An 18,619-nucleotide genomic window follows, 5' to 3' on the forward strand; every position below is an offset into this window, starting at 1 on the left:
TACTGGACGGTGCAGCATTGACAGCAACACTGAACTTGTTTCAATGAGACACACATTAGCAGGTGTGATTAATTACAACCACAACATTATTACATAATTCTTTTGTTCAATTTATGTGGTTCATTTAGAGCATAAAAGTAGTACATTTCCCTATTGATTACTCATGCCATGGGGACTATTTTTATTTGTATTTGTCACAACAAATGTACCAGTAAGACTACCTAATCGGGAGATAAGTGACCGTCATGTCACATGCACAAACTTTAAAAGGCAATCAGGAGGGAATATGGGAAATGGGACAGATGACATGACTCTACACATACTGTGTACCGCTTTGCGTGATTGTAGGCCAAAATCTGTAGGAGCAGTGTCTAAAAATGTGTTCAGCAAAAATCGGCCTGATGGTGGCACTAGAAGAGGGGCATGTGAGAAATCAGGGGTGGAGGTTGTGATTTGCCAGCCAAGGAGTGTGTGTGCAAAGTTTGGCATGGATAGGGGCAATGGTGGCGGAGATATGAGTAGGGCAAAAGTGTGATGTGACGGGCAGACTGACAGCCGGTGGACCTTTTCATTGTAACTTTCGACCAATTATAGTAAATTTCCCCCCAATGTGTTCCGGATGGGGACCAATAGAGTAATCAATAGATCAATAGAAGAAGAAAAGTAATTTTGGCGGTGAACTACTCCTTTAACATGCAGTCATTTCCACTATATGCAGTTGTGCTCTTGTGGTGCATGTGTGTACGTTTGTGTGAATGCAGCATGTGTGTGTGTGTGTGTGTGTGTGTGTGTGTGTGTGTGTGTGTGTGTGTGTGTGTGTGTGTGTGTGTGTGTGTGTGTGTGTGTGTGTGTGTGTGTGTGTGTGTGTGTGTGTGTGTGTGTGTGTGTGTGTGTGTGTGTGTTGCGTGCGTGCGTGTGTTTCCTGAGCCCACTAAGGGTTAAACTCTAGAGAGTCAAAAGCCACGCTGCCTCAAAGACTGCCCTGTTTTCACAACGCTGACCTCACCACACACACACACACACACACACACACACACACACACACACACACACACACACACACACACACACACAGTATGATGTCTTTTTCATGGAACTGTTGCCACATGTGTTCAACTGTCAGGGGGAGTCTTGCCTAGGAAGAAGCGAGTGGAGTGCGCGCACACACACACACACACACACACACACACACACACACACACACACACACACACACACACACACACACACACACACACAGAGAGAGAGAGGGGCGCGTTTAGACGTAAGAGCCCACATGTCACACGACCACCAACACTTGAACCTGAATGGGAGCAGAGCAGACTGTGTTCCATTCATGTATTAAGCGTGTTGTTGTTGTGAGGCTCGGGCGGCGCGGAGAGCCTTTTCCACTCCGTAGGAACGCTCAGTCCGAGTGCGGCAAACACTCCTCTCGGAGGCCCAGACAGACCACATGAGAGGGAGTTAGGAAATGACTTCTCCACCAGCGAGGAGCACATTTGTTTCTGTCCTTCTTTCGGAGAGAAGCAGGAGGAATGCGGGGCAAAACTTCCTGAGGAGGATTTCTCTTTTTTTCCGCCGCCGGCGCGCCCCTCCTCCTCCTCACTCCTCCTCGCCCCGCTAATTTTCCCAAGAATCCTGTCACTCTGAACGCGTGCGTGGTCCCTTCCTCCCTCTTGTGTTTGTCCTAACAACGACGGGACCGGGCTGGGGCTGCGAGGAGACACATGCGCCGAGAGGAGAGGACGCGCGCTATTAGCTGTCAGAGAACAGGACGGGGGAAGAGTTGAAGAAGAAAGAAAAGAAGTCAGGTCCCTGAAGAAGGCTGCTGTTGTGCCTCTATACGTTTGACAAGAAGCATTGTTTTTTTTAAAGATGTCTATGATGAAATAGCTTTTTGAACTTTTTTGCCCAAGAAGAGTGCCTCGGATCTTTTCTCTCCTTTTTTGTCTGAACTTTCGGGTATCCCTTGACCCACGAGCACCTTCGTCACGCGTTCTTTTCGGACGTCCGAGAGCACTCCCTGACCTTTTCTTTTCTTGTTTTTTTTTTTCCCACTTTTTTTTTCTTTTAGTTTCCTTAAGAAGGACAAGAGAACTGCTGTGGCTAAAACACAAGGTGAACTAAAGTTTCTCTCGGCGTCAGACCAGGAAGGTCTACATCATCATCATGCTCGGCTACTTGCCAAAGCGACTGCTGGTGAGGTAGACGGAGCTGACCGGCCCCCGGGCCAACGCTGCAGTGCTCCGGTGTGTCTGGCCGGCGGGCGGCCGGGGCCCGGTGGGCCTCCCCGGGCTGAGCTCCACAGAGGAAGGTGGACTGGGGGGGGGGTTGGGGAGGACATAAGGATGAGTCTGCCGACGAACTGCATGTTCCTGCCTCCGTCGCTGCAGGAGCGCGCCTTCAGGTTCCGTAACGGGAATACCGCCGGCGGCGGAGGAGGAGGAGGAGGAGGCTCGCCCTGTGCCGTCAACAGGCCCATCGACATCGTGCAAAAACGCAGGCGGTAATAAAAAAAAACACGAAACATCTCGTTTTACTGTCCCACACTGTTCCTTTTTTATTGTTATTTTACGAAAAGATTTCAAACTATGAAAATAGCTGATCTACAAGCACACAACGCCTCGCATCGCGAGGCGTTGCGTGTTTGTAGATCTGCTATTTTCACTAATATGCGGGGTGTCGCTCTCCATTCCGACATGTCGCCACTCCGAAATTGACTTCTTATTGTCGGAGTGGCGACACTTCCATAGAGGTTACGTTTAGGGTAAGGGTTAGAGATAGGGTTAGTTATTTGCGTGAAGTAGGGCATTCTCTTCATACCTTTTCGCTTAATAATTGTAGTGAAATGAACCGCTTTCATCCTGTTGCCAACCTATTGTTTGCAAGTCATAGGTAAACCGATTTCAAAGTGGCAACAACAAATGACAACAACTATTGTCGCGTCTTTTTGAAATAGTGCTTAAGTGGTTGAAACTGTTCCTCATTTTTGCACGGGGAACCCCGTTGTCAAGGACCCTGGGGGTCCCCGGGGACCCACTTTGAGATCCACTGATTTATTATAGACCTGCACTCTCGTTTTCAAATCTGCCGAGCAAGAGATGGTACTGCAATGCCTCTCTAAGTGGGGACCCCCAGGGGTCCTTGAGGGGGTTCCAGGGGGTCCCCAGTAGGGATGGAGCTCGTTCATTTCTATTGATAATGAGCACCTTATCGATCCTGCTTATTGAGCCGGGTTTTTATCAAGCCCACTATTGAGCAATTCTGAACATAAATGGTATCATTTATTATTGTCCAGTTGTTGTGACTGTGAGTTTGTGTCTGACCACCATCTATGAAGATGACAATTAACCAAAGTAAAAAATATGTTGCCTATCATTAAAACAACCATTCATTAATGTGCAATAAGTGTTAAATGGCTTCATATTAGGAATAGTACTGTAATGATTTCTTGATCGCCTCTTGTCTTGATTGTTTAAACATGATGTCATGGGACACTATATGCTCGATAACAGGCTTAATAATATAAGCCCAAAGCTTATTGATACCAGGTACTCAATACGACTATGTAACAGGCGTGTGTTTCGAGCTCCATCGCTAGTCCCCAGCAAAATTGTTTTTAGTTAAGAACCAAAGGGATCTGTAATAGGGAGGGGACGATAAGCGATATTATCGTTTATCATGATAAATAACACTCACGATAATCGTATCGTGGAGATTTAATATATTGTGATATCGTCCTCAGTCATGCACTGGGATCAATTCACCTTTTACCACTTAACCCTCTATAATTGGTAAAATGTACTTATAATATACATACTTGATACAGACTTTTTTCACTCTCTATCAAATGTCTTTGCCAAAAAATAGCCGATCTTCAAGCTCACAACGCATGCTATTTTTCGGCAAATGTTCCACCCCAGGATAATGGATTTTGATTATTGCAATAATATCGCAAATCGCAAATATCGTCCCATCCCTAATCTGTAACTCGCTTTGGATTAAAAGCGTCTGCTAAATGCCTAAACTGTAAACTGTAACTCTGAGAGTTCACATGTGTTTGCACGCTCTCATACTCCCAGAGTTCTGTGGGGGTTCCCTGACCTAATCTAAACATGACTTTCAAGGAATGGATGCCGAGCCGACCCTCGCTGGTGGGAATTGTCCATTGTTTGTTTTCCAGGAATTGACGGAGAAACCGAGATTATAGGAATTCACACCTCGTTTGAGGAGCCTTTCCTGAGCTGATCACATCCCTGGCTCTGTTTGTCGTTGTAGATTCCCTTGCACTTTATAGATTACAAACCCTGGTCTGTTTTATCTCCTAGATAATTGTGTGTGTGTGTGTGTGTGTGTGTGTGTGTGTGTGTGTGTGTGTGTGTGTGTGTGTGTGTGTGTGTGTGTGTGTGTGTGTGTGTGTGTGTGTGTGTGTGTGTGTGTGTGTGTGTGTGTGTGTGTGTGTGTGTGGGGCGACATTCTGACAGCAGCTCACAACATTACTACCAACCAGTAAGACGCCTAAGGGCAAAAAGCGACCTCGCCCCATCTGTCTTGGCCATGCTCTGAGTATCTGACATCACTGCGATGTAACCTGTGATGTCACAGTGATGTGTCAGGGGAACCACCGTGTCAAGCGTTACACGTATACATACGGTCAAGCTGTGACCGTTCTCATAGTAAACTTGCTACCTGCGGTCACAGTCATATTCTTTATGTGTTGTCACATTTACGGTATACTGACTGTTTTCACTCACACTCTTGCTCTATCACTCACTCTCGCACTCTCACTCAATCACTCACTCGCTCTTACTCGCTCGTTCACTCATTCCCTCGCTCGCTCACTCACTCACTCACTCTCTCACTCACTCTCTCTCACTCTCTCTATAACGGCCTCCCCTAAGTACAAGGAATCTTGTGAAATTAAATGTCGTCAACCAATCATCAAAGACGATGATCCACGAAAGAAGAAGACTCTCACTCTCTCACTCACTCACTCACTCACTCACTCACTCACTCACTCACTCACTCACATGTGTCACGCTGAGGTGTGATCTGATGTATTGATGACATCAGATCCCTTGTCCCTTTTATGCTCATATATGGAGATCTCTGATGCCATCAATATTCTGGGAATGCCCATATATGGACATATTGTGTCAGTCTCGTGTGGTCTATCATCATAGATGTCTGACGTCGGTCATCTCCATATTTGGTGAAAAATAATGGCCGCATTTTGTCCAACTTAAAAACAACCAACCAGGTCTGTGCATTTCTTTGGTCAAAGTTGATCCCATACCCAGCAGTCTGCTGTCACCCAGGAAGATGCGTGCACGCTCCCATGTGCACGACCTCGCCCCTTAGGGCGTCTTACTAGTATATTGTCGTTGTCGGGTGGAAACCTCGTATCTCCAAGTTTCAAATTTGTATGTTCTTTCGCAAAGTAAAGCCCTGCTTCATCATGCAAGGCCATCGCACAAGAGTAGTGAAAACAGCAGATCTACAAGCACACAACGCCTCGCACCGCGAGGCGTTGTGTGCTTGTAGATCGGCTGTTTTCACTAGTTTAAATCATTTTTAAAATGGCAAATGCAAAACGAACGGTTTTGGACATACAAGTTTTTCACCCGACAACGACGATATTATCAATATTATCAATACAATCTCAGCGTTTTCGACGATTAATTGGGGGGGGCACCCCCACTTCCATTACCCTCGTGGCCCCCACCGGTGGCTGTCAGGGGATGATGAGAGATTAAATTCTTCCGTCTCCGTGCTGCTCAAAGCAGCCGGTGGACGGAGGGAGGAAGGTGGTCTTGACTGAGTGGAGCTGCTCTTCCGCGCTGCGGCGTGACGCGCGTCCCGATGCACTCACCGCACATCAAAGCCTCATTTATCCTATTAAGAACTGAAAAATACCTAAAAATGTCTTCTATCTATCTATGGGTCTAATGGTTTTCTGGAGAGAAAAAAAAAACATACGTTTCTTTATATGTGATGCTCACAGTTTTTAATGTCATGGACCCCTATAGTCCCCTATAGCAGACCCTTCCATCTCAAAATATGTCGTTCCAGGGACGCCCCCAGAAGCAAAGATTTTGAGTAAAAAATGTTCGCTTTAAAAGAATATATATTCAAAGATTTGCAACCTATTTTCACGGTTTCTCAAAAAATAGCAGATCGACAAGGTCATAGCGCGGCACTCGGTGCCGCGCTATGACCTTGTAGATCTGCTATTTTTGAATAGCCAAAGTTTGAAACGTGACACATATTGCGTTCCCGCTCCCAATGGCTTATAATGTCAGGCCGGGCCTATAAAGCTGCAGCTTCAAAGCCAAAACGCCCCTAATAGGAGGCTGAGTCACATGTCCATGTACTTACTGTATGAGCTCTGATGAGTCCACCACATGTCTCTAATAACACGGCGGCACTGGAAAAGTAACTCCAGTGCAGTTACTGAGGCCGAAGAAGTACACATTTTGAGGCACTTTGAGTGTTATCGTTTTTCGATACTTTATTAGTTCTACTCCCACTTCATCTCCAGTGTACTTCTTCATTATTTGACAACTTTAGTTGCTTTGAAGATGTGTTATTGCGAAACGTAAGTTAACCAATTAAGGCCTGTTTTATCCTTCGGATATGTCGGATCTACAAGTTCCCAACGTGTCTCATCGCATCACGTCGTGAGCTTGTGTATTGGCTATTTTCAAGTTTGACAAAAAGTTAAAATAATTATATATAAAAAAAAAAAATTGTACAGTACATGGGCCTTTCTTAATCATGATTCATGAGTACCTTTAATTTGGTATTGTAAGTGCATTTTGACACCTGACAGGGTATTCTGACAGGGTAATGATAATACCACTGAGTATTTACTCCTAGCCGAGTTGTTCCTATATTGCAGACAGTATCGTTAACTTTTACTGAGGTAAATGTGAGTCTAATGACACAGTGACCTAGAGGAAACTCCAGCTGTAGCTGTATAATCATCCAAATCTGCCTTTCATCCAGAGGTGGAAGAAGAGCTCTGGTTTTATATGATGTAGAAATCGTCATTGTCGGGTGGAAACCTTGTACCTTTGTTTCCAACAATGGAAAAAAAAAACTTGTTTTTCAATGGGTCCGATGTAATTATTACTTTAGCCTTAATTTACGAAAAAACATATAAAGTTGAAATATGTATAGTGTAGGTTTCTCCCTGACAGTGACAAAATACTCTGTTATAAGTAAAGGTTCTGGACAAAAAGATTACAATGGTATTTGCAAAACACAGTTGCACATGAAAAAGTGCTCTTTATGCAATATGCACGAGTGGTCCATTTCACCGTATAATATTATTGGATTGCTTAACACATAATTATACTTCATAAATTGTTAGTAATGCATGTTTTGTATTATTAATCTAAATATGCAAAGTAGTAACTAAAGTTGTCAAATAATTGTAGTAGTGGAGTATAAAAAAAAAACGAAAAACGAAAAAAAAAAAAATCCTGTGAGATATGTAATGCATTTTAAAGCATTTGAAATGGAAATAAGCCTTATTCACGGCCCGCCCACTCAGCAAATTTCTCAGCATCCCCCGGGTGCTGACATCCTTTTAGAAGGGGAAACTATAACAGAAATAGCTGGACTTAAAGCCAACAAATCATTATTTCGAACGGTAAAGTAAATTATAATGCTTTGTGCCTTTTACTATCTTGTGTTCTTGATCATGCTAGCCGTATTTTATACTTTACTATTCGGAAATTGCATTAAATTAGCGATTTCTGTGTTAACTCTATAGGCTATAGTAGGATTTTCCCCTTCAAGATGTGACTTCAGCACCCGGGGGATGCTGAGTGGGCGGGCCGTGAATAAGGCTAATACTCATTAAGTGCAGAGCTTGAGTAAAAGTGGTTCCACTCTGACAACTCTGTCGCTTTGGTGGACGGCTGTGGGAGTGAACTGTGGGCTTTTTAAAGTGTCACCACGCAGCGCCAGACCAGCAGAGACCCAGATTTATGGTCTGCTTTTTAGTAGGAGCGAACGCACGGAAAGTGCACAAACAGATAAACAAAATGGCACGCAGAAACACGCCCAGACACGTCTGAGGTCAGCGAGCGGCAGTCGGATCAGATGAGATGAGATGCCAGAGAGACGTCTGGAAACCCCTAAACACACTGAGAGTTACATTAAAATGTGTTGACGTCAAACTGAATGTTTAACGCACACTGCATTTGATCTCTTCTCTTCTCTTCTCTTCTCTTCTCTTCTCTTCTCTTCTCTTCTCTTCTCTTCTCTTCATGACAGTTAGCTACATCCGTGGTTCTCAACCTTTTCAGGCCGCGACACCCAAAATAATCATATTTTAACTGGGGAACCCCCCACCCCCCCACCCTGACAAACACTAAGAGTTGAGACATTACATTTTTGTTTAACATGGTTCTGTTTTGAAAATAGCAGATCAACGCCTCGCAACACGAGCATGTAGATCTGCTATTTTCACAATTTATGCCTTTAATATTTGACAATTTGGCCCTTATCCTTAAATTGTCCTTAAATTGTCACGTTAGAAATGTGCATAAACCCTCTATACACTTAAACGTTATGTTGGTTTGTTTACTGTTGAGTGGGAAAACAATGTTGCACATATAGTTAATCATCTGGGGACCCCCCAAAATAATTTTGGGGACCCCCCCCCTGGGGGTCCCGACCCACAGGTTGAGAACCACTGATGTACTGTATTGTATCATAGCTTGTGTAGATATGCTTGTCATGACAGTTAGCCTCATGACAGTTACATTATGTGACACCAGTTTGTGCTTGCACTGTATATCGGTTGATGGAACAGTATACATATAAAGAGCAAGGGTCTTCAATGATTTTCAGGCCAAGGACCCCTTAGCTGAGAGAGATGAAGCAGGGACCCCCACTACATATTGTATAAAATTGTGTTTAAACTTTTCCCTAGATGTCATAGATGGCTGCGTGACAGCACTGTCATCAGTGTTGGATTGGTGTTAATGTGAATTTTCAGACACAACTTGAGACCTTTGGCTCAGTACTCTTTTGTCCCCTCTGCACAAATCTCTGTGCCGAAACCGAAAATAGACATTTTACAAGCTCACACCGCATCGCAGCTGCAATGCGTTGTGAGCTTGGAGATCTGCTATTTTCAGTAAATGTCCCTCCAGAGCAGGGAGATTCTGGTGGGACCCAAAGCCCCCCCCCCCCCCCTAGTAACTTTTGAGGACCACCTAGGGGTCCCGGACCCCCTGTTGAAGACCCATACAGTAGAGGAATGCTGTGTTGCGTGGCTTTTCAGGGGTCCTGACTCCTGAGGGTCCTCTTGACTCTTACATCGGGGCGACATTTGGGAGACCGTTGTGTGACAGTTGGGGATAGTAGTCTATCAGAGGGTTGCAGGGCTGTGTGTGTGTGTGTGTGTGTGTGTGTGCGTGTGCGTGAGCGTGCGCGTGCGCGTGTGTGTGTGCGTGTGTGTGTGTGCGCGGCGGGCCACGAGGGCTTGTTCTCGGAGGGGAAAACCACAGCTGACGTCAGAAAGTCTCTGTGGTCAAAGTCAGCGTCAGCACAGCCCACCAATACTACTCTGACAATGTGTGTGTGTGTGTGTGTGTGTGTGTGTGTGTGTGTGTGTGTGTGTGTGTGTGTGTGTGTGTGTGTGTGTGTGTGTGTGTGTGTGTGTGTGTGTGTGTGTGTGTGTGTGTGTGTGTGTGTGTGTGTGTGTGTGTTTCTGTGGCTTCAGTTCACACCCTTTGCGAAGGGTTGTACAGTACAGTAGCTGTAAGCTGTTGACCTCCATGACTTGTGTCGCGTGAAATGGGCTCTCCTCAAGTCAAGTCAAATACATGTATGAAGCTGTCTGTCTCTCTCGCTCCCCTTATCCTGTCATGTCTGTCTTTGTGCAGTGGAATAATAATAATGACTCTTCCTCGGGGCCGGCGTGAACTAGGGTTGTCACAATTATTACATAATCGTCTAATCGCAATTATTTTACATAATCGTCACAATCGTGAATGTTGAAAATGTTTCATATATATTTTTTTCAAAGTAAAAACTTGTGGAAATAGCAGATCTACAAGCTCTTGTAGATCGGCTATTTCCACCATCAATGTTATTTTTTAAGTAGAAAGTTGTCAAATATGTCCATAATTTCTTTGTATATTTAGGTTCTTTGTCATATCTGCCATGTGCAACTTCAAAGCCTAAAAGCCAAACAGAAATGTAATTATCAACGACAAAAACACAATTAAATCGTTAATCACAATTATTTGAGTGACAATTAATCGTCATGTAAAATGTCATATCGTGACAGCCCTAGCGTGAACCCCAGTATCTCCTCCCTGCCACTGATTGGGCTTTGGTCCAATCCCCACAGGAAAGCCAGGGACCAGGGTGTCACCCTCTAGAACAGGGGTTTTCAAAGTGGGTGACGGCCGGGGCACCCCAGGGGGTGCCGTGGCGGCACTCCAGGGGTGCCGCGAGATCATTTGATGACATATGGAATTTATTTGGACTCTATTCAATATTTAGAATCATTTTAAACTTGAAGTACAAAGTTATTTTCAGTCAGTTGACTCAGTTCTAACCAAAATGGCTATTATCTCAACGTTTTCCTCGCAACATAATCGCTAAAATATCGTCACTGTCGGGCAGAAACCTTGTATCTCCAAGTTTCAAATGTGTACGTCTTTTGGTAAAGCAAAGCCCTGCTTCAGCATACAAGAACTAGTGAAAACAGCCGATCTACAAGCACGTTGTGTGCTTGTAGATCTGCTGTTTTCACTAGTTTAGTACATTTTAGAGATGATAAATACAAAACGAACGGTTTTGGACATACAAGGTTTCCACCCGACAACGACGATATGCTATAAATGTAAGGTGCTGGGAGTGAAAATTATAATGTAGGGGTGCCTCGGATTAAAAAAATATTTATGGGGTGCCCTGAGACAAAACAGTTTGGGAACCCCTGATCTAGAACACTGGTTCCCAAACAGTGGGTCGGGACCCATTTGTGGGTCGCGGACAAAAAATGTTTATGGGTCCCTTAAATTGTCAGTTTAGAAATGTGCAGATACCCTCTATACCAGGGTTCCTCAATTAGTTTTCCCCAAGGGCCGAATCATGTCTAGGGTACCAAGCCGAGGGCCACAACATTGCAGGGGGCAACAGTGGCGTTCCCGCTACTCCAGCGACAGTTTTCGTCGTTGTCAGGTGAAAATCTTGTATGTCCAAAACCGTTCGTTTTGAATTTATCATTTTAAAAATGATTTAAACTACCCTAACTACTTTTGTGCGACGGCCTTGTATGATTTGCGAAAGAACGTACAAATTTGGAGATACGAGATTTCCACCCAACAACGACGATGTACTAGTGTTGTTAAACTTTATGTTGGTTTATTTACTGTTGAGTGAGAAAACAATGTTGCACATTAAGTTAATCATCTGGGGACCCGACCCAAATAATGTGGGGACCCCGGCCCACAGGTTGAGAAGCACTGCTCTTGAGAACGCCATGTAGGCCCGGAGAACGTCTCGTGAGTTCCCGTCAGTTTGTGGTGAACACAAGCTCTTTTGAAGTGGATGCAGGCGATCACCGCTGACAGGTTCAGCTCCCTGACACCTCGCAGCATCCTCGTCCAGGCGGCTATTTGTTGTTTCCTCGGGGCAAAAGGCATTCTGGGAGTTTCTCCACAGAGGGTATAAGACGGTTGATGAATGACTGTTGAGAGGGTGATCATCTTTCTTTTTCCCCCCATTCTAATAGGTTGTTTCGTTTCTTTTTTTGTCTTGTCTTTATTCAATTTATTTTATTTCATTATTGCTAAATTGTGGTGTTTACAGCGTCTACTCCTTGTTTTGTCTCGGTGAAAGTCTTATTTAACACTGTTTTGAGCACTTTCAACAAGATTCAAGATGTTTAAGTACATGCACTGTAAAAAACTTGTGTTGGGGGTGCTCCATAATACACATAATTAAAAACAATACATAAATAACAATAATAAATGTATCTAAAGTTAAAAACAGTTTAAAAGAACCATGGACAACATACAAGGCCTTAACACCACAGAAATGTTCATTTCATAGACTAGTTTAACACTGTCTCTCTTGTAAACTTGAGGGTGATCGTCCCATTGTTGTAGCGGTCTCGGTGACTAGTGAGCTCAGGCTTGAGCCCCAGACAGGTGTACTACCTGACATTGTACACTGCTCAGGCAGGGCATGACACGTTATCCGGACAAGTGACTTTTGTGCCTGGACAAGTGAATGGGAAATGTACTTGTCCAAAGGACGCCTCAAAAAGTTGGGCCCTGGCCCAATATAGCTTGCCAGACATGTATGCTCATGGTTGATACACTCCAGCAGTTCCTCGTCTATGGAACCAAATGGACCCTATTTGGTTCCAATTAGAGTTGGGATGTTCTTTGAAATGAACGATGGGATCCGGTTCGCAGTGGGGAGCTGTTCCTTTCTAAATCAACAGTTGTGGGAAAAAGTACAAACATTTTTACTTGCAGTATGTAAAAGTATCAATACTGCAATGTAGAAATACTCTGCCACAAGTAGAAGTTTGAAATTAAATTGCACTTGAGTAAAAGTACAAAAGTATTTTGTATCAAAATGCACTTAAAGTACCAATAGTAGAAAGTACTCATTATGCAGAATGTCCCATTTCACAGGTTTTCCAATGAATAAAATGTAAAAAAGTCATTTGAAAATAGCAGATCTACAAGCTCACAATGTGTAGTGTTGCGACGCATTGTGAGCTTGTAGATCTGCTATTATCAAATGGCATAAATGTATATAGGCCTATGGCCGATATGTGTATATAGGGTTGAAATGATTTATAATTCTAATCAAAATCTACAAAGTGACAAGTAACTAAAATGAGTCTTTTGAACGGCTCTTTGAAAGGAACGGATCCCAGAGATCCGGCTCACTTAAAATAACCATAAATCCCATCTTTAGTTCCAATTGTGCTCTCTCAGAGTTATGGCTTAAAAAGGTCTGAGAAAGCCATAAGATGATAGAACATGATTTGAATATTATTGGTCCACAAAGGAGTGTCGTAACCTCTCTCTCTCAATAGCTCTGGTTTTCAGAGGGCTAGGAGCTGATTGGCTGTCTCTGGGTTGCTGGGTTAGCTCATTTGGAACGTGATTGGCTCACTGCACGACCCAATCAGGGGTTTATTGAAAGGTACCCCATTACTGCCATGTGACCCTGATTAACAGCGCGCGTTACCTGTTGCAGCTGGTTTTGGTTGTGTACCTCCCAGCAGGGCGTAACGGGTTCGATTCCCTGGTCGATACAGGAGCCAAATCCAGCCCACAACTGCTGTTCCACTAATGTCATACAAACAGGAGTGTGTGTGTGTGTGTGTGTGTGTGTGTGTGTGTGTGTGTGTGTGTGTGTGTGTGTGTGTGTGTGTGTGTGTGTGTGTGTGTGTGTGTGTGTGTGTGTGTGTGTGTGTGTGTGTGTACGCACGCGCGCATGCAGGTGCTTGTGCTTGTATGTGGACCGATGCATATCTGCACGTTTGTGAGCGTTTGCATGTCCGTTTATGCGCGCACGTGCTTGTGCGCCTGTCTCCCTGACCTCACACGGACGTGCAAGTAGAACACACACATCAGAGAGAGTGTGTGTGTGTGTGTGTGTGTGTGTGTGTGTGTGTGTGTGTGTGTGACGTGTGACGTGTGTTAGTGATCGATACGGTTGATCAGAAGGGGAGCGCTTGCACCGGTGCTCCGGTCAGTTGATGATGATGTCATGCTAATTAGAGACAGCCTAGGCTAATGAGGTTCAATACACCACCTGCTGATCCCAGAACAGTGTGGGTTGTGAGTCACATTGTTAACCCCTTCACGGCAACATGGACCACAATTAACCACTTGAACCCTATAGCTTTTGACTAACTAAGTACAAGTAACACTCCCTAAGGTTGAGTAGCGACCGCAGAGGGTCTAATTTGACAATTTAGACTTACCTAAAGATTAAAAAAAATTGCAAAAAAGAAACACGTCTACATATATATGCATATGAGACATGGTGGGGGCGGACATTAATTGACGATAAATATTGCGTGCAGGTGAGCATAATTGCATGTAAACTTACAAGCAAAGGCTCTTCAAAGCACACATGAGGAGGAAAAGGGCAGAGGAGATTCTGTACACTTTGAGACACTCAGCCAAACTGATCAGAGTTTCAGGTGTGCTGGACATCAATAGGCTCTATGCATATGTAACGGAGGTGATCCGAACTTCCCCACCCGGTTTCGAACCCGGGTCTCCCGCGTGAAAGTCCAATATCTTGAATGCCATTTCAAGATGGCCCCCAAGTACCAGACTGCCACTATCCTAGATTTCTAGTGCACGGATCAATTCTTAGTGCACGGATCGTGCACGCCCATGCACCATATATGCATCATATGTGTAGTACTTTTTAACAGCTTTCAAACAAAAAAATCCGCTTGGAAATCCGTTCAGGCCTTCATGAGTTACAAGCCTTCAAAGTCAGACAAAACAAACACTGCCACCTTCCTAAATTTCGAGTGCACGGATCAATCTTTTGTGCACGGATCGTGCACGCCCATGCACCATATATGCATTATATGTGTAGTACTTTTTAAAAGCTTTCAAACAAAAAAATACGCTTGGAAATCCGTTCAGGCCTTCATGAGTTACAAGCCTTCAAAGTCAGACAAAACAGCCATTTTTGACATTTTGAAAGATGTGTTTGTTATGGGGCTAAACATGCAATTTCACAATTGTGATCATGCCTAATACATTTGAGGCATTTTTAGAAAATTTTTTATAAAAAATTTTTTTGAAAAAAAAAAAAATCTTTTTTTTTTTTTTTCAAAATGGCTTCCAACTCGGGAAACTCGGGCTGTGGCAGCCTGGGAGTACTGCAATAACTCGTGAAACTCGTGCCTTGGCAGTCAATGAGTTAACCATCTCTCCAAAGGGACATCCCTATGGAATGAGAGCAGATACTAGACTTTTGAGGCTTCAGGCTGGGGCTGCGACTCTCTCCGCCACACTCACCCCCCCTTTGACCTCCTCCTACGGGGAAGCCCGAATCCGGGTCACGGCACCAATGTAACGGAGGTGATCCGAGCCTCCCTACCCGGCTTCGAACCCGGGTCTCCCGCGTGAAAGTCCAATATCTTAACCATCACTCCAAAGGGACATCCCTATGGAACGAGAGCAGATACTAGACTTTTGAGGCTTCAGGCTGGGGCTGTGACTCTCTCCGCCACACATATACGCCATTTTGTTCTACTTCCGGGTGTCTTTCGACTTCCTTCACAGGTGTTACTGATGATACTAATTAAGGCTCTGTTTGATTTATTGCACAGTGGTTCTTTAATTTCAATGACCCCCATAACTCTGTAAAAATGGAATCAACAAATGGAATCAAATGGACCCTTGTGGGTCCACTTGCTTCCATTTGTACACTCCCAGAGTTACACACCTGTATGGGGACATTTGGAACCCACTCAAGAACACTTTGAGACCCACTGGTGTAGCAGAGTGTTTCCAGTGAGTCCAACATGCACAATATCAGCACCCTGACTCTGTTTGACCAGAATGGAACAGACCCTTCATTAGTATCATCGGTAACACCTGTGAAGGAAGTCGAAAGACACCCGGAAGTAGAACAAAATGGCGTATATGCATAGAGCCTATATTGAGCTGATCTACCACAACTGAACAGGCTTAACACTGATTACAGGTCCAGTTACAGCAAGCGCCTGTAGGAGGTGTAAAAGAGCACAATGTGTGGGTGTGACAGGCAAGAGTTACAGCTTGGAGTAACACAGTGTGACAGACAAGGGTAACAGCTTAGCGTGACACAACTGCTGCAGGTTTTTCACACTAAACTCAATCTGGCTAGCCATCGTCAAAGAAAAGGTTTGGTCCTTTTCACTTGCAGAGCATAGAAGTCTGTCCTCGAGAGACTAAGTATTAACTACATTGGATTCGTTGAGCAGAGGTTATTCCCCCCCCCTGAAAAGCAACAGTTTTGGACTTGGCCTGTAGAGGTTTCCACATGGCAGTGACCAAAATATAGTAGTTTGAGCACTAGTTTTGAACAAGGTTCAGATTGCAGAGCTGAAGGTGACACACACTGTTGGATATGGACCATATTCTAAGTCAAGGGTTCCCAACCTTTTCAGGCCGTGACCCCCTAAAATAATCATAGGGGACCCCCTACCCCCGAACTACTTGTACCCAGGGCCCCGAATTTGATGCGACACCCCTGACTCAGTGTGACAAGACGAGGTGGATAATCGTGGCACAGTGACATGTCAGTCCAGCTGCCTTTATTCTGAAGTTTTCTCGTCAAAATGGAGGCGTCTTGTGCCTCCACCTATCACAGTCTCAGCCGATCGTCCCGCCCCCCTCGGGAATAATAATCAAAACACGCAAACACCCTCTGTTAGTGTGCCCTGAGTTACGGTCCATTTGAAAACCTGATTTTGGTTGTAAAAAAAACATATTTTCTTTGCTTTAGAGATTATGCAGAGTGCCAGAAACCACCATGTTTTCATGGTTAGGCTTTAAAAAAACACACACACAAACCACACGGAAAACACCACGTTTGGTCTAGTGGGTCTTTAAGAAGAGAGGGAGTCGTGTGTGTCGCTGGATTTATGAGGTGTTTTTGAGGAATAGTGGAATTGAGGGGTATGAGCTATGTAAACGAACGGCTGTGTGCCGATCTCTGTGATATCCATGTAAGCATGTCTGTGTCTGGTCAACGCGGCCACTCCTCTGTACAACTACTGACATCAACACACACACACACACACACACACACACACACACACACACACACACACACACACACACACACACACACACACACACACACACACACACACTAGGGCATTAACGAAAAAGTCGACAAGTCGACTCAGTCGACTTCATTACACAAGTCGACTCCCACCAGAGAAAGTCGAAGTTGGAAAAAAAAGAAGAAGAAAAAAAACTTTCTATTGTGAAAATAGCAGATCTACATCTAGATAGGCTATTTTCACAATTTCTGCCTCTATATATTTGACAATATGGACAATGTTTAATTCGCCATTTTTGAGGTGTTAAAAAGTCCTTAAATTGGCACTTTAACATTGTGAAGATACCCTCTATATACACTTAAACTATATGTTGGTTTGTTTACAGCTGAGTGAGAAAACAATGTTTCACATTAAGTTAATCATCTAGGGACCCCCCAAAATAATTCGGGGGTCGTGTTTGATGTGATGACATCATAAAACGATAAAGTCGACTTCAAGTCAACTTTCTACTGAGTCGAGTCGGCTTGCAAAAATCACAAGTCATTAATGCCCTAACACACACACACACACACACACACGCACGCACAGTCGCGCACACACACACACACACACACACACACACACACACACACACACACGTTTGTACTATACACGTGTGACGACCTCCACATTTTAGGACGGTGATTTCATGAATGGCAAACTAAGAGCGCAACTAATAATAAATCACTTATAAATCAAATACTAACCCATAAAACTAACCCCAACCTGGGTTTAGGCATACCTGCCATATGAAGTTTTTTTTTTCGCTCACCAGCCGCCACCGCAGCAGCACCTGTTTACCTGGTTACCATGGTAACCAGCTAACACGTCCCTGGACGTGATAGCGGGGCCGTGGCGTCACACCGCCATAATTCACAAGTGTTGCAGCGGGACCAAATTAAGCTAAATGATAAATAGTTAGGAGCCAAATGGAAGCCGTACGATTCTGTAACTCCGACAGTGTACATATGGAACCAAATGGACCAGTGTTTTACAGTGTAGATTGGGGTCCCAGAGATCAAAGAAAAACGATGAATAATAATATTATATTTTATAGAACATAAACTGTTGAAATGAAGACGTTTTGGAGTGGTCAGTCAGCATCATTTTGAAGCGACCATCTCACTTCTGACGTCATACAAGAGGATGGCTGGAACACTCCAGAGATTTGGGGATGATTTCCAGGTAGTGCTGGAGGATGAGGAGGAGAAGAGGCAGATGTCTGAGTCTTGGGATTTGGACTCTCTCTCTATATACAGTAGTGCTCTTCAACGTTTTCAGGCCAAGGACCCCTTAGTTGAGAGAGAGAGATGAAGCAGGGACCCCCACAATCTTTTCATAGATTCCATATAGTTTCATCGTTTGACAGCTCAATCAACAGTGTATTTTGGATTCATGTCAATTTGTGTTTTCAGATTTTTAACCACTTAAACCGTCAATACTTAATAAACTTGACCTTTCACTCTGTACTTAGTCTGCTCTTTTTCTACACCAAACCTCTTTGCTGAAAATAGCCGATCTACAAGCTCAATTTGGACACTAGGGTTCACATGGTTAATATAAAAAAGGAGAAAAAAGGTTTCTATCACACAAAGATTTGGAGGACCCCCTGTGGTAACTCTGAGGACCCCCTTGGGGTCCCGGACCCCCTGTTGAAGACCCCTGATATACAGTATAAGTATATTGTAACAATCCCCACATGTCTAACTACTTAACCTGGAAACCACACAAATCCGCCATTCCAAAGCAGATTTGGTCTGGCACCGCTCAGCTGTGATT

The 18,619-nt window shown here is 44.2% G+C and overlaps 1 protein-coding gene across 1 annotated transcript in view; it reads left to right on the forward strand.

The window, feature by feature from the left end:
• Positions 1-1,302: 1,302 nt before the first annotated feature.
• The window catches only part of LOC308289128 (3',5'-cyclic-AMP phosphodiesterase 4C-like), a gene marked incomplete at its 3' end in the record, with an annotated part of 48,629 nt that continues 31,312 nt past the window's right edge, over positions 1,303-18,619 (forward strand). The window contains exon 1 of the mRNA XM_080730710.1: positions 1,303-2,506. Coding sequence (XP_080586836.1) covers positions 2,349-2,506 — 158 coding nt within the window. The 5' untranslated portion in view covers positions 1,303-2,348. The remainder of the gene's footprint in view (positions 2,507-18,619) is intronic.

This window comes from Nannobrachium achirus (assembly GCF_963921795.1).
Source record: "Nannobrachium achirus genome assembly, chromosome: 1".
NCBI lineage: Eukaryota > Metazoa > Chordata > Actinopteri > Myctophiformes > Myctophidae > Nannobrachium > Nannobrachium achirus.